The sequence below is a fragment of the Thamnophis elegans genome, chromosome 10, assembly GCF_009769535.1.
Source record: "Thamnophis elegans isolate rThaEle1 chromosome 10, rThaEle1.pri, whole genome shotgun sequence".
In the NCBI taxonomy this organism is placed as follows: Eukaryota; Metazoa; Chordata; class Lepidosauria; order Squamata; family Colubridae; genus Thamnophis; species Thamnophis elegans.
The window spans coordinates 26,259,049-26,281,317 of record NC_045550.1 but is presented as its reverse complement, the minus strand read 5'-3'; the positions used below and the strand labels follow the sequence as shown (position 1 = coordinate 26,281,317).

At 42.1% G+C, this 22,269-nt stretch overlaps 2 protein-coding genes across 3 annotated transcripts; one reads left to right on the top strand and one right to left on the bottom strand.

Moving 5' to 3' along the window:
* Nucleotides 1-408: 408 nt before the first annotated feature.
* ENTPD7 (ectonucleoside triphosphate diphosphohydrolase 7) lies at nt 409-17,314 on the bottom strand. 2 transcript variants are annotated; one of them, XM_032225043.1, is made up of 13 exons: nt 16,602-17,314; nt 16,342-16,444; nt 9,587-9,766; nt 9,169-9,374; nt 7,848-7,998; nt 7,273-7,376; nt 6,875-6,931; nt 6,012-6,160; nt 5,758-5,924; nt 2,329-2,653; nt 2,160-2,245; nt 1,838-1,999; nt 409-1,131 (listed from the first exon to the last, which is right to left on the bottom strand). In XM_032225043.1, the coding sequence occupies exons 2-13, from the start codon at nt 16,347-16,349 to the stop codon at nt 903-905; spliced, it is 1,824 nt and encodes a 607-aa protein (XP_032080934.1). In that variant the 5' UTR covers nt 16,350-16,444; nt 16,602-17,314; the 3' UTR covers nt 409-902. The 2 variants fall into 2 exon arrangements, with proteins under 2 accessions (XP_032080934.1, XP_032080935.1); XM_032225044.1 differs by having other exon boundaries at nt 16,342-17,314.
* Nucleotides 17,315-17,398: 84 nt separating this feature from the next.
* SLC25A28 (solute carrier family 25 member 28) lies at nt 17,399-21,975 on the top strand. The gene is made up of 4 exons (XM_032225045.1): nt 17,399-17,767; nt 18,480-18,708; nt 20,203-20,259; nt 21,055-21,975. The coding sequence occupies exons 1-4, from the start codon at nt 17,477-17,479 to the stop codon at nt 21,570-21,572; spliced, it is 1,095 nt and encodes a 364-aa protein (XP_032080936.1). The 5' UTR covers nt 17,399-17,476; the 3' UTR covers nt 21,573-21,975.
* The last annotated feature ends 294 nt before the right edge of the window (nt 21,976-22,269 follow it).

Sequence of the window (22,269 nt, the reverse complement as noted above, 5' to 3'; positions counted from 1 at the left end):
AAAAACAAACCTTGCCAGTTTCAGGAAATTGCATGTCATAATGCAGAACGGCAATGGGAAGCCAGTTTAAAATGGCTACCGCTGCAGGAGTAGTTGAATCCAAGTCACATAGCTACAGAGGCTTCTTTTTAGAATATCTTTCCTGAATAAATTTGTTCTTGGGAAAATTCACTAAATGCACGGTCGTACCTGGGGGATTACCTGTACTAGAAATAGATGAAATGCCCAAGGAAGGAGCATCCCCAACGAGCCATCCTTCATCATGCATGTAATTCTGACAGAATCTCCATGCTCTCTATGTGCAAAATTCAATTCCTTGAAAACCATAAGTGGGAAAAAGAAGGCAGAATGTAGCAACCAATTATAGCTTCTTTTTCTTCTGGTTTTAAGAGTGTTTTTTTGTCCAATGGATCCTACATTTTAAGACATTGTCCTCTCTCTGCCACTGGTACAAGAAGCAGCCTCTATTCAAAACAGAAGGCAAGCACCAGTATGAGTCCTTCACTTTCCTTTGCAGAAGATCCCTCAAAAAAGCGGCTTGGTCCAGCAAATATCCTGTGGCAAGTTCTCCCACCCACCTTTTCCTGAGCAGATAGTTTTCTTTGGTCATTTGCCTTGATACTGTTTCCAATTCCAACAGGGATGGAAGTGAACCTTTGGTCCTTGCCCTGTAACACCTGCAACATGATTGCCTATCCCAGCTAGGAACTTCAGACACAATCTGAAGTCCCCTGGCAGCCACGGCCCTTGGGATAGAATAATATTGAGCAGCCACTCTAAGGCTAACAAGGAGTGCTATAGGGGGGTGGGGGAAGAGAATCACAGCTTTTGGCCCATTAAAAACCAGTGCCAATAAGGAAACACTGAATAGTCACTGCAACAGTCCTGATAGCATCCTTTTGTCAGGAGCCTTCTTTCTGAGCTGACAGTGGTACAACTTCTTCTAGCCACAGCAGATCAAGGGGTGCTGACTGCAATGGCTGATGGTGGATACGGCGCAGACGGAGAAGGTAGAGCCCAATTGCAAGTGTCACCACAAGAATACACCCAAAAAACAGATAATGATTGTAGACAAAGGAAAGATGGAACCAAGAGTTGTGTGACTGATGGAAGCTCTCCCGTTGGATGTCCCTGAAACAGAACAAAAATTGGCTGTTTTACTTCTTGTATATCACATTCTTCCTAGTTCTTAGAGTGTTATATGTAAACCCTCTCCCCCCGCCCCTCAATTTTTTCATTTCAATAGCCTTGAGAGATTAGGAAGCAACAGGCCCAAAGTCTACTCTTATGGTTTATAGCTAAATAGGGATTTAAAACTGAGGTTTAATAGTTTCTTTAATCATACATTATCCTGTACCTGCTAATGTGTGATGTTGTTTAATGGGAATTTTGACACTATTTAGTTATAGTGTCTTTTATTTCACGAGAGGTGCAAGGACTGTGACATAGAGCTCCCACTCATCTTTCTTGTGATAAGGCTCCCTTCCATATATTGTATCACCTGCCTTCCCAGAGGCGTAAACTCTTCAAGGGCTCATTCAATGGAAGATTACACTCCTACCTAACCTCCACATCAGTTCATATATTTTAGTTTGACCTGAAAGTCAAGGGACAGGATTTCAGCTACCAAAAATTGAAGGTAAATAAACCTTCAAATAAAGAAAATTTAAGTCCTAGATACCTAAAAGATTTGGCTTGTGTTAGTTCAAATCTCACAAACAATTTATGAAAGGGAAATATCTCCTAAAACTCTTCTTCCAAAAGGCTGATGTTGGCATTCCCAAGATGACTCCTAGAGAAAAACTCGCAAAATTCAGGAAATAACATCCTATAATACCTGAGAGGTAAAAAGCGGGTTTTATAAAGAATGGCTCCCAATGTCCATTGCACTTCTCGGTCATATAACAACTGCACTGTACGCAAGCTAAAGTAATCTTTAGGGAAATGGAATCCTTCATGCAGAACCTGGTGCATCCAAGCTGACTTGAAGCATTGATACCTGCAAACAGAACATATTAGTTTCATTACAAAGATGCAGATCTGGACTCATTTTAGTAATTTCTAATTTCTTGTCCCAGCATCGCAAACAAAGGACTACAGATTTAATACGTCTTCTACCCCCAGGTCTTCTCCTGCAAGAGGTAAGAATGGCTCCTTACTTAATACGGTGGAGGTCCGCATGTGGTGAATAAAGCTTGTCTTGGAATCTCTGTTGCAATACTGACCAGCTCAGGCTACAATAATCCTGGAGGGTAGTAAAGCAAAGGGAGATTAGTGTAAAAAATAAAGAGATACACAGAAAATTATCAAGGCAAAAGTCGTACTCACTTGGGCAGCACGTGTGAATGTATTGCTTAGATAAGTTCCTCCTAGACGCAGCACATCATCAGTGCAGTAGTAGAATTCTGAGAACCCATAGAATTCACTGTTCTTAAAATCAATAGTTGCCTGATAGGAATTGCTCAAAGAATTTCCACTGCTGTTGTCTCCAGCCAATAGGGGGCGCAGTTGTTCTGCACAGCTCCTCCAATCACCTTGACCCCTGACATGCATTGCCTGCCCATCTTTATCCACAACATCCTCTAGTCCCATTGGCAGGCACGGGTCTAAGACTGGCACTTCAGAATTTAAACCTATTTGTACACTGTGCAACCTACAACAAATAAATGAATAAATAAATATATCTGTAAAAATTAAGACAGCATTCCAAATTCATGGCACCAATCAGGTCAGAACACTATTTTTTCCCTTTGCCTCATTCAGTACCCAGTTTGTTACTTCCCAGATTTTCCCTAAAACAAATAAACACTTACACACAAACATACACATCTTAATAACAAATACCTGAAACTTGAGACTATAACAATCAACAACAGCATATAAGCTGACTTCCAGAGGCATAATCACCTATGGCAGCAATAGGAGTACTATCTTCAGAGCTTCCTTGCTATTCAGCACAATAGGGCTGTTTTGGATTTTCATTGGTTTTTATACTTTGTGATATAAACCACTAGGAGTCACAATTTTAAGTTCAGTAGTACAGGAGCACATTCAATCAATCAATCATTATGACCTGGCTAAGACAGAAACAGCCAAGATCTGATCCTTAATTGCAGATTGAAGAACAATATGGACTGTTTTGGGCATATTGCATTACAGTACATAAACTGTACATTGTGATTTTTTTATTAAAAACTTTCCTACAATTTCCCTAGAAGAGTGGATGGATTGCAAGGCACTTTTTAAAATGTAGCAAGGTTTAGTCATGAAATCTTAGAGACACATTGAGAGTGTTCACTGAAAGAACATTCTCAATTTACTTTTTCTATATCAAATACTCTGAATTACTTTGCATCATTCCTGCAGTGTGATTCCAACATTGATTTGGAAAAATGTAGCAGGAAAAGAGGAAATTGTTCAACAGGAAAACATAGGGCAGTAGTATTTTTTAAAATCTTTACAGAGAAAGACAGAATAAGTCTTCTGATTAAGTGTTGACTAAGTATGTTGTTGTTAGTTGCGAAGTTGAGTCCGACCCATCGCAACCCAATGGACAATGTTCCTCCAGGCTTTCCTGTCCTCTACCATCTCTGGAGTCCCATTTAGGCTCACACCTATTGCTTCGGTGACTCCATCCAGTCACCTCATTCTCTGCCGTTCCCTTCTTTTGCCCTCAATCTTTCCCAGCATTAGGCTCTTCTACAGTGAGTCCTTCCTTCTCATTAGGTGGCCAAAGTATTTGAGTTTCATCTTCAGGATCTGATCTTCTAAAGAGCAAGTATGGTTGATCTCCTCTAGAACTAACTGGTTTGATTGTTTTCTCCAGCACCACAGTTCAAAAGCTTCAATTCTTTGGCGCTCAGCCTTCCTTATGGTTCAACTTTCACAGCCATGCATTGCAACTGGGAAAACCATAGCCTTGACTACACACATTTTGTTGGCAGGCTGATGTCTCTGCTTTTTAGTATGCTGTCTAGATTTGCCATAGCTTTTTTCCCCAGGAGCAAGCACCTCTTAATTTCTTGGCTGTAGTCACCATCTGTGGTAATCTTGGAGCCCAGGAAAATAAAATCTGTCATTAGCTACATTACAGTGGTGGGTTTCAAAAATTGTTGGAACCTACTCTGTGGGTGTGGCCTCCTTTGTGGGAGTGGCTTGCCATCCATGTGACCGGATGGGAGTGGCTTGCCACCCATGTGACCGGATATGAAATTATGAATTAGTAAGAATATGATGTAAACTTGTTTTTTAAAAGGCATCTTTGGTTTGCGTTAAAACAACTTCAACACACGCAATGTTCTGATTGCACCACAAACGCAGTAGTCATCCTTACCTTTCACAGAGGCACTGAGTTTTATAAATATGAGCATGAGAGTGTAGAATAATCATATCCAAGGACCCTTTCTCTTATCCCCCGTCATGAAATTCTGGGTTTTTTTTTTTGCTTTTTTCTTTTAAGAAAGAAGCATTCTTCATTATTAGGCCCCATTGTTTTTAAAGAAGCCAACAGCTGCCATGAGTCAAATGAAAAACAAAGTGGAAAAACGGGGCCTAACAAGGGGAATGAAAATAATGAGACAAAAGTAGAAAAAGGGCCTATTACTACCAAGAAGAGATAGTATGTCAGATGCAACCGTTTTCCTAGGGAGGACTTCCATCCTTAAATAGAAGTGGGCAAAAAGACACCACCCAGGAACATGTACAAACTGAAAAAGAAGTAACGTAGGGGATAAAGAAAGGGGGAAATGTAGTTGCTTCTTGGAGATAATGGGTAAACTTGGTAAGCCCCCTTTGTGGGCGGCCACTCCTAGCCGCTTGTGCCCGGTGCTGAGGCTGAGGTGAAGCCCCAAAGCCCCCGCCGCTGCCGGAATATCTGCTGCCGCCTCCTCCTCCTCCAACAGCACTGCCGGATTTGCCGCCTGACGCTGCGGATGAGGTGAAGCTGCCAAAGCTCCCGCCGGCACCCCCGCCCGTGGCAGCGACGCCTCCCTCTCCGCTCGGAGCACCTGAGCTGGGCCCCGCATTACCCCTGCCGCTGCCTCCTCCTCCTCCGCCATGCTTTTGAGGAGCCATGAGGCCTTTTTTTCCTGCTCCCGCCCCCTCCACCGCCTTCCTACTGGCTCCCGTGGCAGCAGATATTCCGGTGGCAGTGGGGGCTTTGGGGCTTCACCTCAGCCGCAGCGCCAGGCACAAGCGGCTAGGACTGGCCACCCACAAAGGACCTCCCCGGGCTTGCTTTGCTGAAAACGGGGTGACTGGCACTAGTTTGAGCGGCCCCGGCTGGCGCAAACTACCGTCAGTCACCCAGTGCTCAACGAAACAAGTCTGGGGAGGTGTCCTTTACGGGTACCAGTTCTAGCTGCACCTTAGAGGGGGCATTCCCAGAAGTTAATTACTTCCGGGTTCACTGACCAACCGGTCCACAAGGACCGGCAAGGACCGGTAGGAACCCACCCCTGCTATATTACTTCCCCATCTATACGCCAAGAATTGAGAGGGCCAGATGTCATGACCTTAGTTTTCTTAATGTTGAATTTGATTAAGTATCCCCCATGCCAAAAGCCCCTTTTTCTGTGTATATAACTATAATTGGATTCTGTGCAGTTTGCACCTTCTCTTCATTGACATCTTGTAGTTCCTCAACCCCATTTTGGGATTTCCTTGGTATGGAGAACAGAAAGTTCAACTGCTAATCCTAGGAAACCTTATGATGAAGAAGAAATGTCTTGGAAATTCATTTCAGCAGAACAAGGATACCTGTTGTGAGCGATGGTCTGATTCAGCACCAGTTCTTCATATCGTTGCCGAGCAAAGTTGCCTCCAAAGCCCAAGAAAGTATTAACATAGACTCGATACACATGTTTTGTGTGTTGCACATCACATCCCAAGTTGAAGTCCGCAAGCAAACTTCTGGCAGCTTCCTCCTAGAATGGAAAGAAAAGTGTTAAAAAGCTAAACCTAGCTGAGCCCCCCCCTCCCCATTTCAAACCCTCCCTAGTCAAGAGATGTACCTGCTGTGGGGAAGAAAAGGAGGCTGAGCTTGGCACCTCATAGGCTATTTGCAGGGAAGCACCTCCCATGTCAAGGATCCCAACTGTTCTTTTTCGGACCATGGGCTCTTCTTGACCTGACAGGGTCACAGAAATCAGTGCATCTTCCTCTGTAGCTCAGGTAGAAAAAAAGAGAGAGAGAGAGCATAAATTACTCATTGTACAAAAAAAGAAAATAGGGGAAGAAAATGGAAAAAGGAATTTATGCCTTTCACTTTATTTGTGTATCTGTTCTATTGAAGGATAGTCTCAAAAGGGAATAAATGAGACAGGTGTCAGGCCTGCAGCTATCTTTTCTTTTGGATCTTTGGCCTGTCATAATTCCTATAATTCTACTATGCATTTTGTATTGTGGGAAAATGGGAGGGGGGGTTGTACGGAGTTTGATGATATACAGCCATAACAAAATTCTTTCTAGAAAGCCAAGCTCATCCTTTGTCTTTGCACCTCTGCACCTGACTGGAACTAGATGGGTGGAAGCTGCCAGCATGGCAATTGATGATTGGACCATGTGATGGACTTGTGGGTGTGGGGGCAAGATCTTGAACTTTCAACTGGGTGGGAAAACCAGGAAGCCTTCAGATTTGGGTTTTCTCAAATGTGCCAATGTGGCTCTCTTAATAAATTGGAACTTTGAGCAATACTTTGCCTTGATCTCTGATTTAATTTTGGGTGCTGTTTGGAATCCTGACAATAGGCCAGCCATTTCTTTTCTCCTGCTAGAAATGAAGAAGTACATAGAATTCCCTCCTTCATTTGTCAATGAGAAAGAGGCATCCACTCACTGGGCCCCATATTTCAACAGACCTTTCTTTAAATCTCACCTTCCGCATGATCAAATCTACCTAGGACGAAGTTGATGCCTATCCAAGCATAGACACCTACAAGAGAAAAAACACGAAATGCAACATCAGACCCACTGAAGAAGCAGAGAAGCTTCGGTGCTCCAACACCATTTCTGTACAGCTTTTAAAAAAGAACCCCCTTATAGGAGCAGGTACATCAACAGTATGTGGAGCGGCATGCTGACCTCCACTATTCATAAATCCCTAAAACAAGGCAAGTCATAGAACAGTTCACGTTGGGCCAGAAAGCAATTCGCCAAGACCAAATTCATCTACTAATTCCAGCCAAATCTGGTTTCACTATATACATACACCTTCAGTCTGTCTTTTCTATTGCATCACTCTGAAACACGAAGAGATTAAACTCGGATCCGTACCTTCTTGTTTCCCTGAAATCACTTCTGCCTGAGATTCCGAGAAGAGGAAGTCATAATCCAAGGGTATGTCCTTCACCAAGTCCCCCAGGATGGCCTCCTGCTGCCTGCAAAGATCCATAAGCAAGTGAGGAATATTTCCTCCTAACATATTTACCCACCCTGCTCTGTTTACCTTTCCAGAGAGCATAGCAGGTTCCCCCATCAATTTGAAAACCTGTCTCTTTACTCATTGGTGCAAGAATGCAACCTTTTTCTATTGGAACAGTTTTCAGTTCTAAGTTTGCAAATCTTTGAGCTTTAATATAGAGCTACAAAGAAATTGAGTCCGGATAGTGATAGAAATGGAGTTCCACTAATTATATCTAAAAGAAGCAAACAGAGTTGCTTTACAGTGGACAAAATAGGGGAAATTAGAAAAGAAGGGATAGCTAAATCCCTATGGAAAATTTGTCACACAAGAGTTCTGCACTATGAGAAATCTTCCCTATTCACTCCCCATCTACTAGCCCAGTACTTCCTGCTTTTAAGCCCCCCAAAGGCCGGGATCAAGTATAAGAAAGTTGTTGATCACTCACTTGTCAGGCAATAGCCTCATGCCTGCGGTACACATAATGTAGAGTGGTGTCTCTTTGTGCTTGACTTTGGGTACATAGGCAGCAGCAAAGGTGAGCAGTGGCTTCATATACTCATTAGCCTTCTCTGGAGTTTTTGCCAGTGTAGAGATCCCTATTCAAGAAAAGAATTGTCTATTTAGTCTCACCCAGATCAAATAACTTCGATATACCAGATGGCTTTATAACAGAAGTTTAGATAACAGTATTTTTAATACCACACTCTCTTAAAGTATGAACAAATCTAAAAATATATTTGTACTCCCTAATAATGGATATATACACACACACACACACACACACACACACACACATATATATATATAACCAAACAAATGTACAAATTTGCAGGTGATAAAAAAAATTATCCATTTAAACTACAGGTATTAACATATCTGCTCTAACAAAAGTGCTATTTTTATTCCATTCTGTTCCGTTTCATTTGATTAAAAATATAAAATTTATTTTTTAAATTTTCATTAAAAAAGCCTTAAATAAAATGAGGTGGTTATATTTATATCTGTTATATCTTAATAAGGATGGGCTCTCCAAATTTCAACTTAAACACATTTTTATTAAGCCATAAAAATAGAAAATATTAATGTAAATTATAAAGTTTTAAAATAGCTTTTTAAAAATGTAGTCTTTTAAGCATATTAATTTACTGTACAATTTACTCAAGAAATATTTAAGACATGGAAGCTGTATATGGATCTTTTAACACTGAAACTCTTATACCAGTTTACCTTTATTTTTAAAAAAGTAATGAAACAATATATTGGTTGAGAAGGAAAAAAAGAGACCATATCATATAATAGATACATTTTATTCCATTATCTAAAGTTGAAATTTAAATTAGCAGTTTAATTAAATTAGTTAAATTGGACGGGTATTTTGAAAACCGAAGTTTTTATCCAATTGTTATCTAGTATGTGTATAATTAACATATATAATTTATAATACTAATTATTATGAAATAGGCTGAAACTGAACCTTAGCAAGATGGAGCTGCAGATTTGTTCATACTTTAAGAGAGTGTGGTATTATGCTAATCATATTCTTCCTTCAAATGTTTACACTGCATTGAATTGAATTTGTGAAACATTTTAGTTTGCACAGGTGTTTAAAATAAAAAAAAAACAGATTAAAAATGAGGTCACATCAACATTATCTCTTGCCAAAGTACAGATGTACACCAGCATGTCAAGGACAACTATGGTATCTGTCACCTGCTTTTCATGGATGTCTGCCTACTGTAACAGAAAGCAATTAGAACATTCCAAACCTGGTTTGATCTTCTTGACCACAGGTTCACTGCTGTGATCTCGCATTTGCCGGATGTCAAGTAAGTGATGAGGATTCCCATTGTGTGGCGGCCAATAATACACAAAGACCCGGGAACCACTGCTCCCACAGTCAACAACCACCCCGTAACTCAGAGCTGGATCCTTTGTGTCTGTTGCCTCCAAGGCGCGATAACGTGCTAAATACCTGCAAGTGGAAAAGTGATTTAGCATTGCGTGAAAATATATAAGAGTAAATTTGCAGCACCGAAAACAAGCTGACTTTTCATAGAAGATTGTTTTGGAATTAGGCCCCTGTCTGCAGCTTCTAGCCCACCTCCCCCACCCACCCCATTCTGGAAAGCATTATTTGTTTTATCTTAACAGGTCTCATTCCAACCCAGTGCTCCATTTACCTACCTTTCAAACTGCCTATCATGAGAATCAGTTTTCCAGTGCCACAGATTTTTAATTGCCACGATCAGTAGAAGAAAGACTGCAAACAACAGGAGTACCAAGGCCAAACGCTGACGGAGACAAAGGCTCACTGAAGGCACAGTGAAGTGCCAAGATGCTGGACACAGGCAGGAAAAACTGATCCTGGAAAAAGAAAACACAGTTTTTTCAAAGACTGGAGCATAGTCTTAACCACTGTTGCTTATAAGTACAATGCTTTTAGCAATATTTCTCAAATTTGACAAGTTTAAACTACATGGACTTCAACTCCTAGAATTCCTCAGTGAGCTATCTGGAGTTCTGGGCGTTGAAGTCCACATGTCTTAAACTTGCCAAGGTTGAAAAACACTGGACTATAGTATTAAAAAGCCAAGTGTTGAGGTTTCTAATATTCACAAAAAATCAATTTGGCTCAAAGCTATAAGTTTGGAATAGGAGGAAATCTTCCAATGGGGTTGGGAGACAACATAGAATGTAACTGGGAACACACATGAGCTTCACAGATAAATAAGAACATTAATTAATTTAATTAACCACATTTATATGCCGCCCAATAGAAATAAAGGCAGATACTTATCCATCATGCAATACAATGTTCCCTGTAATTTTTTTTCAGTGTGTGCAGAAAAGTATAGTGTTTGAGCGGCACATTTTCATGCCTGAGCACCTAAAAAATTTTCACAGATGTTTCACAGAGCAATTGATTTATAGGATCCGAATTGGAATGGAGAAAAATGATTTTGTGTGTGTGTGTGTGTGTGTGTGTGTGTGTTTGAGTGAGCGAGGGATCTGGTAAGGGAACTGCGCCTATTTAGAAAAGAAGGTAAATTATTGCAAACATAATCAGTCGAAGATAAGTATGGGGACTTAAGGTTTGTTGGGCGGTAGAGAGGAAGCGGGAGAGAGAGAAAGGGATAAAAGAGTAGGAAAAAAGGGGGGAGAAAAAGTGGCAGAAGAGTGGGAAAGAAGGAGAGAGAGAGAGAGAGAGAGAAAGAGGGTGGGAGAAACAGAAAAGACAAAGAGGAGAGAGAAGGGAGAAGGAGAGAGAAGATGACACAAGAATGGAAAAGGAGAGAGAAAGAAAAGAGAGACAAAGAAAAAGAGGATAAGAGAGACAGAGAGAGAAGAGAGTAAGAGGAAAGAGTAAGAGAGAACATCTCATTTCTTCCCTGAGGTGCAAATATTCTCTTTGATTGATAATTTTATTTGTCCATTTACTATCCAATACTCTCATTTCTCCTTAAATTCATCAAGAATTCCCTTCTTTTCACTGAATTTATCACAATTCCTTGAGAACAACTTTTTCAGCATAGCTTTACAGCTATTTAAAATATATACTAATTTAGGTCTGGTTTTCAGAACATTAGTCTACTATTTATAAGTCATTAAGTGCAAAGAAACAATTCAGAAAGTTGGCTTCCCTTTTTGTAATTGCCTATTGCCTACTCAATTTTCTACCTACATTTTTGATAACTGATATTCACTGTTGGCCCAAGAAGCCCATCATAGAAAGAAACCCTCTCTATAAACTTTGTTGGGTTTCCATGGAATGAAGTTTGATCTTTTTCTCAACCATACAGTAGCATATTCTTTCTAAGGAGGATATAATCAAGATAGTCCATAATTGCTTATCAATCTAACAGTATGGCATTGACAATCTCTTTATATTTCAACTCTAACTCTTTCAGTCTCAGTATAGGCTATGTAGCTATTTCTGGTTCCTAATTTTTAAATGCCCTTGCCAACATCTCATACCAGTCAGAAAGTTATTTTAATATTTTAGTTACTACCTTGTTTATTCAGTTTCAGTTTCTAGATTGTTTCCTGAAGTTGACATCTTCAAAAAACATATATAAATATTGACATGGCCAAAGGGAAATGGCTGGTTTTTGGTGACTTCAAAATGAGGAACGGTTAAGCAGATGGCACTCAATATTTGTTTATTTTGAATTAACACAGAACAGTTTTCCCAGTCTGGTGCCTTTCAGATGTTTGAATTACTCTGCCCCTGGTGATGCTGGCAGGAATAATGAGAATTGTAATCGCATACCTCTGAAGGACTCCAAGTTGAGAAAATGAATTCAAAGAGAATGAACTCTCTCTCTCTTTCCTTGGAAAACACAAGCAAAGGATCTCACACAAAATGCGTATAAAGGTGGTTGGTGACTTCAAATGTACTTTTTAAAGGTTTGGTGAGGAAAAATCCAAAAATTTTTTTAAAGAGGCTTGCACAATTGCACCCATGGAGACATGCATATATACACAACACAGAAACAAACTTAACAAAGTGCTAAGTCTGCCCACCAACACACAAAGACACTCACTCTCTCTCATGCTCTCTCCCTCCCCTCTCTCCCCCCTCCCTTCCTCTCCCTCTCTCTCTCCCTCCCTCCCCCCCCTCTCTCTGTGTGGTTAGTTCTCCAAGATGTTTGGAACAACCTACCAGCCGAGTTCCTTCAAAAACTGTGTGCAGTTTTTGTACCTAGCAGAATTGCTGCTGTTTTGAAAGCAAAGGGTGGTCACACCAAATATTGATTTGATTTAGATTTTTCTTTTGTTCGCTCACTTTGCATTTTGAAAATTGACAAAAATAGGATTTCCGGGGGGCGTGGCCTGTTGCCGAGGAGGGCTCCACCGAACTCCTCAGAGATCTGGTCTGTATATCTAAATAAGATCATAGATAGCACCCCTTTCTGGCTAAGAAAGGGGCAGGGAGAATAGCCCCGTAGGTTAGGATCTAATCGTAAACCACAGCCTTTTTTCTTTTTTGGCTGTGGAAAGAGATTAGTTCCGGCCGAAGCGGAGCTCTTATCTCCAGCCATTTCTTCTCAGCTGCCTTTTTTTTTGGCAGCCCCAGACAGGCTAGCCCCCCCCCAGGACAAGACAAAGTTTTTTTCAAGCTAGAATTGATACGGGCGGGTCCCACCCCTGTGAGATTTATGTTTTTAGTACTATCGTAAATACCAGCACCATTCGTCTTAGAGACTTCTTTGTCTAATTAGACCTCAAAATGGCGATTTCTCTCCGTGGATGATTGATATACTTAGCCGGTGTTATCTTCCTGCAGACTGCTCCTTAAGAAAATAAATTTTTCTTCTTTGGAATAGAGGGGAGCGAAGCTCTGCTTACTTGCTTATTTATTATGCCATCCAAATCAAAGAAGCGTCTTGCTACAAAAGAATTTAAAGAATTTTCATTGGAAACACAGCCTTTGTCTCCCATGTCTTCTGCTGAGGAACTTTTAACACAGGAATATCTCCTTAAAATGCTTAACGCTTTTAAGAAAGAAATCAGGGAATTTGTATTGGAATTATTTGATGATTTACAATCTAAAGTTAATCAAATGAAGGCGAATACTTTTGCAGCTGTGTCTGCCCTGTCAGATTACTCTGCTGAAATAGAAAACAAATTGGAAAGTCTGGAGAAGGCTAATTTTAATTTGACTACCAATATTCAAATTTTACAAGAAAAAATTAGAAATAACGAAGAACAGCTTATGATACTAAATTTTAATAGGAAGGCATTTGCAATTAGAGTCAGAGGACTCCGTGAAAAGAAGCAAGAGAATTTAAAACAGACCTTTGCTGAAGCCTTCAGCCACGCGCTGGGAAGCCCGGGACTTAACTTTGATTGGCAGATTCGGAAAATCTATCGCCAGAACTCATTGATAGCGGAACAGCGACAGCTCCCGAGGGACATAATTATATATTTCTCTACAAAAGAATCTAGAAACGCGATTGTGCAAAATTTTCATAATAACAGGCTCCGAATTGATGACCAGAACCTGATTGTCTTCAAGGAGATTCCTTTTCAGATGTTGAGAGCAAGAAGGGACTACGCCTTTTTAACTAAAGAGCTTAGGAGTCAACAGATTCGATACAGATGGGAGGCCCCTGCCGGCATCACGGTTACATTTGAGAATCAAAGATTTCGTCTTAACTCTATTTCGGAGGCTCAAGATTTCTATTGTAGGATTCTGAAGGCGGGACTTCCTGACGCGCTCGGAAGAGAGGAGAGACAAGCGGAAGGAGAAAGCAAACGGCTGGCCATGCGGCTGCAAGATGGAGGGGGTAGCCCCTCCTCCCTCGGAGAAGCAGAAGAACGCAGATCGAGAACTTAGATACTTCAAAAGACTTCCTAAAGTTGAGGACTGAATGGGGGTTTGAGACCTCTCTCCGGTAGAAAAAGTGGACTAATTTTTATCAGAAGGGAAAGCTGGACGAAACTACTTTGAGCTAGATTCTAAAGTAACGTTAGCACAAATTTGATAGTGGTTAAAAGAATGCGGAATGATTTATGTTGTTTAAACTTTGTTAGATGGGACTATTTTAAAATAGAAGGTTAACTGACTCTTGCCGAAAGTATTATTTGAAAATGATCCATGCTATTTAACTTTTATTTGAAGGGAAAGTTGGTTGTTATAGTTCTGAGTTACTTTTTAAATAAACGCTAGTATAAATTTGGTAGTGGTAAATATTAGACAAACAAGAGATGAGGGTAAAATGTATGTGGAATGAATTACGTTATTTGTGGTAAATACCAGACAAGGGAAGAGGGCAAAATTTACGTTGTTTAAAGCTTATTAGAACAGGAAGCCGCTTGGGATTATCTTAAGATAACTGTAAAAAGAATGCGGAATGATTTATGTTGTTTAAACTTTGTTAGAAACGATTACCTTAAAATAGAAGGTTAACTGACTCTTGTTGAAAGTATTACTGGAATATGTGGAATGATTCATGCTACAAATCGCTCTGAGCTATATTTTAAACAAATGTTAGTATAAATTTGATAGTGGTAAATATCAGACAAGTGGGGGATGAGAGTAAAATGCATGTGGAATGAACTAAGTTATTTAAATTCTACTAGAAGGGGAAGTCGGTTGGAATTATCTTAAGATAGAAATTGATTCCTGTGTAGAGTAATATCTGATCTATGTTGCTTAACTTTACTAAGAAGGGGAAATCTGGTTAGATTATTTTGAATTACGGTTTGAAAAAGGGGTAAAGAAAGATCATTCACGTTGTTTAAATTTTACTAGAAGGGAAAGTTTGATTACTTGTCTGTAAAGTTATATTTGAATATATGGCAGGAACTATGCTGCTTAAATCTTATTGGAAGGGATCATGAGGTTTAGGAAGGGAACGGGAGAGTCTACAGAAGATCGAGGTAAATAGCAAAGAAGTAAGAGACGAGAATAAAATATAGATAGAATGATTTATACTATTTAAGCATAGATAAAGATGGGGGGCTGAGATCAACACAAAGAGTGGTTTCTTTTTTTTTTTTTTTTTCTTTTTTATATATTACTTTTATTTTTTAATCCATATGTATACAAGATATTTTAGATAGAAGGTAGTGCCAGGTGTGGGCCCTGGGAAGCCGGGAGGATTAGGGATGGGGATTGTGGGGGGTGGGGTGGGGGGGGGTTAACATAATCTTAATAAGAACAAGAATGTATTTATATACGGTGGTTCCTTTTTTTATTATTATTATTATTATCTTTTTTTTTTTTTTCCCTTGGTTCATTTTACATTTATTAGATCAAACAACACTCGAATAAAGGCATACACCAAGGAGGGAGGTAGAGGGAAGGAAGAGGGAGGAGTAAGGAAGGAGTAAGGGGAATGTAAGGAGTATGTAAGGAGGGTGTCTGGGGAGTAAGGGGAGAAGGAAGGTTTGAGGGGAAAGGGAAGTAGGAGGGGAGTGTTAGAGGGAGAAAGGAAAGTTGGAGGGGGTAGATGGGGTGTATGGAGGATGCAAGGGTTAGGTGGGGTTGGGAATGATGAGTTGTGTTTCCTTTTTATTTGTTCGTTTTATTCCTTTTTTCCTTTTTTTTTTTTTCTTCTTTTCTTATAGTAAATACCCTGTGTATAAATGATTGCAAATGGAATGTGAAAATTGAAAATTGAATAAAATATTTTACAAAAAGAAAAAAAAAAAAAAAAAAAAAAAAAGAAAATTGACAAAAATAAACAATTATTATTTATGTTTCTGAAAGCATTCGTTTACAGCATTTTTTCACACCTGCCTACAACTTTTGCACAGTACTGTAAATCCTTTGAATAAAGGAAGAAGACTTCAAAGCTTTTGCTTATACCGCAACCCACTGCAATTCCTCCTCTTCCATTGTAGTGAGACTTACCTCTATGCATTCAACTGTAACAAGTGATTTACATCTGTCTCCCTTCCTCTGCCCATTTTTCTGGACTGGATGGCAGCTTTCACAATTCCCACCAGCAGACAGATAATAATTTTATTTTGATATAGCTAGGTAATGCTGCATTGTACCATATGTCTTCCCTTTTCTCCGGGAATTCTCCAGCTACCTCTGGGCCAGATTTGCATTTCGGAATTGAACAGCAAAGGAGGAAGTTTGTCTCCCACTTTCCACACACACAGGAATCATACAGTCACCTTCTCCGACTGGCAGGCAGGGAATGTGATCTTTGAACCATCCTAGATGCCAACCAGACAGTGCTGGGCCAGTTTATAAGACCCAGGCGATGGGAAAAGAAGCATATTTTCCCCTGAAACTTCGGATATAAGATTATTTCCTCCTCTAATTTACGGGATACCACCGGGTTTTTTTTTTCCTTAAACGGGCTCAATCAACCATTCTCATGCCCCATCCTGGGGAGGATGCAGACCTTGCTTCGGGAAGGAAGGAAGGGACGGCCGTAAGGAAGCCATGTGAAGAGCCTCACCGGCCATCACCTCACCTGGCCATATGGTCACCCCCGCTGTCCAGCTTCTGTCAGTGTCCTCTACGGTCTCCAGGAGGTAGTCGCATCTCTCTTGCCTTTCCGCCACAGGATCCTGGAGCTGATAGAGGAGAAAGCCAGGAGGAGGATCCTGTGAGCTCACTGAGTCCCCTACGATTCCTCTCTCTTCCCCCGAAGTACCCGGGCGACTTCGCCCCTCCGAGTCGGAGGATTCCGGGAAGGATCCCTCTTCGCCGGCACCCAACGGAGGAACTTACCGCTGCCGCTCTTCCCTCCGTTCAGATCCTGCCGGGTCTCTCTTTCCAGCCACGTCCTCAGGACGAGGGAGCTCGGCAGAGGCGGCCAATGGGGACGAGGCTGGAGTTGACGTAGCGGGCCCAAGGCAGCCGCTTTGAGCGGTTCGGCAGTCACGGCCCCGCCTTCTGCCCTTGTTACCCAATCAGCTCGCACATTCAGAGGGACTTTTCCGTTCCAGAGGCGCAATTCCGAAGCGTCGTTAAGCAACCGTCGTCTCGGGAACGTCACTAACCAATGAGGGGCCGCTCTCAGCTGAGGGCGAGCGTTCCAGTTTCATGGGCTGACGTCACGAGAAGGTTGCCCAATTCGAGGGCCTAAAGGAGACTCTTTCGAAAGTTCAGCTCCATCGGCTTCTCTGTCAGCCGAAATTTGAGAAGCTGGCGAATCCCCGACGAGCCCGCGCTCGGCTGCCCTCCCTGGCGAGCCACAGATACACACGCTACCCACGGCAGCGTCATCTTTAAAGTCAAACCAACCAGCTTCTCCAAACAAACCACACGCGCCATAGAAAGCGGCCATCCCTTCTTACCAGGCTGACTTCCAGCCTGACAGGCGGCGTAGCCAATGACCGTTCCTTTTTCCGACGTACAAGCGCGTTCGACGGAAAGATGCCCAATGGAGTGAGGAGAGAACAAAAGGTCAAAGGGGCATCGCCAAATACCTTTTTTTGATAGGCGAGGCTCAAGGCCGGCCTTTGCCAACCGACCAATTCACGTCGGCCTAGGGCGGCGCGAACACGGACCGCGACCAATCCGCAGTGCCAGTAGGCGGGATGGACTGAGCGGGAGCCGCAGGAACGAGTGGGGTATCCCGTAACCGACTCGACGGAGGCGCCATGGAGCTGGGGGCAGGCGGCGCGGCGGGGCCCGGTCAGCGGGGCGCGGCGGCGCCGGGCCGCCTGCTCCTCTTGCTGTTGGGCGGGGATGGCGGGGGAGGGTCGGGTTGGGTGTGGCCGTGGCCCTCGGGGGGCGGCGGGGAGGGGGGGACAGGAACGGACACGGAAACCGGCCGGGAGCCGGACTACGAGGCCCTGCCCCGCGGCTCCGCCGCTTCCACCCACATGCTCGCAGGGGCTGTGGCTGGGGTGCTGGAGCACAGCGTTATGTACCCGGTGGACTGTGTCAAGGTGAGGAGAGGCGGCGAGCCGCGTTGGTGCCTCCGAGGGGCGGCGGGACGGGCAGGGAGCAGGGACAGGTGATGTCTTCGAGGAGGGCTGGAGCAGGATCGCGCAGGGCTCCTCGGGTGTGCTCTGTGAGGTCGGACATTGACCGGTTGTGGGGGGAAATCCTTCGGCTCCCTCCGAATTGCTCCAATAAGCGGCAAGGAGATGTGGCAGAAGGTCAAAGGGATGCGCGTCTCGGGGTGGTTGCTATGAATTAGGCCAAGAAGAAGAGGGAGCAACAAGTAATTGTGTCTTTTGCGGTTGGCGGCGGAAGTGGCAATGGGCAGTCTTCCGAGTCCCGAACTTGAGATGACAGTTAAGAAGCATTGCCACCAACGACTGAGAAGTAGGATCTGTTTCTTCCATCTCAGATGGAACTCCCTTTTTGCCTGCAAAACGGATTGGACTCAGCCATTGCATAGGAGATCTTGGGGAGGGGGGGGATTGTTTGGAAGTTTATTATACGTCCAGACACCTTTCACGGAATCATATTGTCTGCAAAAAATCTCATGTAAGTAGGGAGAGAGCGCATACAGCAGAATTAAAGCAGAGACTCAAATGCTTAAGGTTTGTAAACGGGAAGTGGGTGGACAGAGTTTGGCTGGGAGAACTTATTTGAGTAAATCTCTAAACATATCTAACCTGCTCCCCCCTCCCCCCATCCCCGAACTGGCAGACAAGGATGCAAAGCCTGCAACCAGAACCTGCTGCTCGTTACCGGAATGTGCTGGAGGCTTTGTGGCGGATTGTCCGAACTGAAGGGATCTGGAGACCTATGCGTGGATTGAACATCACAGCTACGGGGGCTGGTCCTGCCCATGCCTTGTATTTCGCCTGCTACGAAAAATTGAAAAAGACACTTACCAACCTTATCCATGCTGGGGGCAATAGTCACGTGGCCAACGGTATTATCCCTTCCTGCCTCCTAACCCCATCCTGGGGTTCTAGTTGTACCAGTTGGGGCTCAGAGTGAGAGGATGCCAGATTTATTCTTATTATTCTGGCATTAGTACTCTCTGAACCCTCAAGGTTATGGACATTCTTTCATGATGCTGTATTCTGCTTGCAGCAAAACAGTATGTTAGCAGTATGAGCAATATGTGGTATTTAGGGATAAAAATGAGCAAATGAGCTTTCTGGCATATGTTTTTGTGTCTTATGTGAGAAAGTGATATGATAGAAGAGTGACTATGATTGTTTGCATATATTTCTATTTTTTAAAACATGCATACTGATATGCTTAACATACACATGCTTGTATTTGCCTCAATGCCTCTTTCTTTTAGCAACTTAATTGAATGGAGAGAATTCCAGGCTTGCTGTAACAGGTGCTCTTCCATTCATTTAGACAAATCTGCTTCCTAAGAATATCTTATTTCTAATGCTTCTACTTAATCTCTGATCATCAGATTGTGGTATTTTATCTCCTAAAATCTAAGACAAAACTCATCATCCCCTGCATCTTGTTGACATTTTAGGAGAAAGATAGTATAGATAGCCCTCGGTTTATGATCACAATTGGGACCAGAATGTTGCAGTCATAAGTCAATTCAGACCCAATTTTATGATCATTGTTATGATGGTCGGTGAATCACCATGGTTGTTAGTACATCTGTAGTCTTTAAGCAAACCCCATGGTCATAAGTGTGAACATTCTTTTTAATAGGCATTTTTGCTGCAAATTGGCAAAAATGGTTACAAATACAGTAGCTATCATGTGACTATGGGACATAGGTTATAAAAGCTGGTTGCCAAATGCCTGAATTGCAATTTTGTGAACATGAGAGTGGTACAATGGTTGTAAGTGCAAGGGCAGACTTTTTCAGCAGTATCGTAACTTTTGAACAGTCACTAAATGAATGGTCAGAAGTCAAAGACTGTTTATAAGGATGTAAATAGTAAGTTTATGCAACACTTCAGGATCCAAAAGATGCTGCAGAGGGAAGAGTATGAAATTAGCATTTGCCTGCAACATTGTAAAGTAGCTGTACCTTCTCCTGAATCCTATTCCTTCCTGCCCCTGCTTTTACTCTTTCTGAAACACTTGTAGAAGATCAAAACTGAAATGCTGCACAGCTTACTAATAGTAGAATAATCTTAGCTTTTGTTTATTTCATATTAATTACAAAGATCTTAACTAAAATACTTAGAAGATATTCTGTTTCCTCTTTTTTCTAGTTGTAAATGGAGTTAATTTGGAGAAATATTGCATTAGAATCTTGATTATTTCTGCTGTTTAAAATTAAGGCTTCTGCATAAGCTGCTTGTCCCTTGGAAGGAATGGCTTATTTCCCTGTTTTCACATATATAATATTGTGATGGCCTAATCTGGGATGTCATTAAGACCTCATGGGTCTCATCTCAACTTTTCTTCAGCTTTAACAGTCCTTGTCTTGCAGGTGCCGCAGGCTGCGTGGCAACGTTGCTTCATGATGCAGCCATGAATCCAGCGGAAGGTAATACTGTTTTTCCTGTATGCTCCATCTTTCATGAAGATATAACCAGGAAAAATTGCCTTGTTTGTGAGAAGAAAGGGGGACAGAACAATTATTTCCATAAATTTTATTTGAATGATGGATTGAATTGACTGAAAAAAATATGTTTGTTCAATTTCTGTGTCAATGACTCTGCAGTTTACAATTTTAAAAATAAAAATAGTAAAAGAAGGAAAAAGCCCCCATTAAAAATCCAGTTCAAGATATACAAGAATAAGGTATTGGCCAGTTAACATGACCCCTGGCACATTCAGAACTCTAGGCTCGGGGCATAGCCAGGTTTTTAGGAACTTATAAAAGGCTAGCAGGGTTGGGGCCATTCTGATGGGAAGATGTTCCATGGAGCAAGGGCTGCTTTTGGAAAAACTTTCCTCAACCCTATGATCTTGCTCTATTATAAACATGAAAAAGTGAATGAAAATTATATTGTAACATGGCTTCATGTTCCGTTCTTTCTGTAAGAAAACCAAAACTCAATTCTAATGGTCCTAAATATTTTCCACAATCTAGAAAGAGGGCATCTGGGTCTGCTGATTTAATGCAATTGTGTAAGGCTTGATAGATCGATAGTATATTCCAATACTGAGGCTTATGTGAGGACTGTATTGAATACTGAAGCATGAGAGCCTGCATGTGTGTGTGTGTGCGCATGCATGCACTGAATGCATACTGTTTATGCTGCTTTATTCATTAGAGTTTCTTTCTTTCTTTCCCACCTTTCAATATGGTTGGATTGTGGTTATCATCCATTTCCAGTGGTAAAACAAAGAATGCAGATGTACAATTCTCCCTACCAACGAGTAACGGACTGTGTGCGTGCTGTGTGGTGCAATGAAGGGGCAGGAGCTTTCTACCGAAGCTATACCACTCAGCTGACCATGAACATCCCCTTTCAGGCTATCCATTTCATGGCATATGAATCCCTACAGGAGCACCTCAACCCCCACAGACAGTACAATCCTAGTTCTCATATGGTGGCAGGTGCCTGTGCAGGTGCCATTGCAGCTGCTGCCACCACACCTTTGGACGTTTGCAAAACATTGCTGAATACACAGGAAGCCTTGGCACTGAATACCAACATCAGTGGGCACATCACAGGTATGGCTCACGCATTCAGGACGGTGTACCGCGTGGGCGGGCTAACTGCGTATTTCCGTGGGGTTCAGGCTCGTGTCATCTACCAGATGCCCTCCACAGCTATTGCATGGTCTGTGTATGAGTTCTTCAAATACATCTTAACAAAGCGAAAGGAGGAACGGTTGTCCGGGAAGTGAAATGGCGTTATCGGCTTGGCTGGTGCCAAACACAGATGACAAGCAAGACTTTGGAATACTGATGCCGCCTCTTGCCTGCTGCTGCATTTTGCACAGCCCATTGTTCTCTCAATGGAACGTATACAGCAAACAGCAACTTCACCTGCTTTTAGCTTATCATCTAACAAACATGCCCCAGGTGTTGGATACAGATAAAGACCAGGGTGGAATTACTGTGAGCATATTGGAAATTGGGGTGATAGCCTGCATTCTGAGAAATGATTGCAGGTAAGAATTAGTAGAGGCAGAAGAAGTGTTAGCTAAGCTGTTGTCTATCAGCACTCACACAGACCTCATGCTCTTTGAGAAGGCTTTGATTGTTGTGGCCCTTGGCACTTCCAATAAAGTCTGCTTTATTGTCCTAGGCCTTGTCTCTTTCTTACCAGATGTTTCTGAGCATTTCTCTATGGAAAAGGGTGGGGAACTTGCAGCTTTCCTGATGGTGTCAGATTCCAACATTAATTAGTCCCAGCAAACCTTTCCTTCTTATAGATAAGGTAGATTCATTGCACTTGTATGACAGGAATTGTTTTGTCTTCTGATCCGAAGAGGTGGAAGATAAGTAAGATTCCCTTTCATAGTGCTGAATGTTGTATGATGTACATTGAAGATCCAAGAAAAGTCTGTTCTCTGTTGGATGCTACTCATAAAGCATTTG

Excerpts from the sequence above, each read along its gene's own strand:
- ENTPD7 (XM_032225044.1), bottom strand. Across the intron at positions 6,161-6,874 it reads TAGATTTGATCATGCGGAAG|AGGAAGATGCACTGATTTCT; the intron begins GTGAGATTTAAA and ends CCTGAGCTACAG. Across the intron at positions 5,925-6,011 it reads CCTTTTCTTCCCCACAGCAG|GAGGAAGCTGCCAGAAGTTT; the intron begins GTACATCTCTTG and ends TTTCCATTCTAG.
- SLC25A28 (XM_032225045.1), top strand. The coding sequence starts at position 17,477 with ATGGAGCTGGGGGCAGGCGGCGCGGCGGGGCCCGGTCAGCGGGGCGCG. Across the intron at positions 17,768-18,479 it reads ACCCGGTGGACTGTGTCAAG|ACAAGGATGCAAAGCCTGCA; the intron begins GTGAGGAGAGGC and ends CCGAACTGGCAG. Across the intron at positions 18,709-20,202 it reads CAATAGTCACGTGGCCAACG|GTGCCGCAGGCTGCGTGGCA; the intron begins GTATTATCCCTT and ends CTTGTCTTGCAG.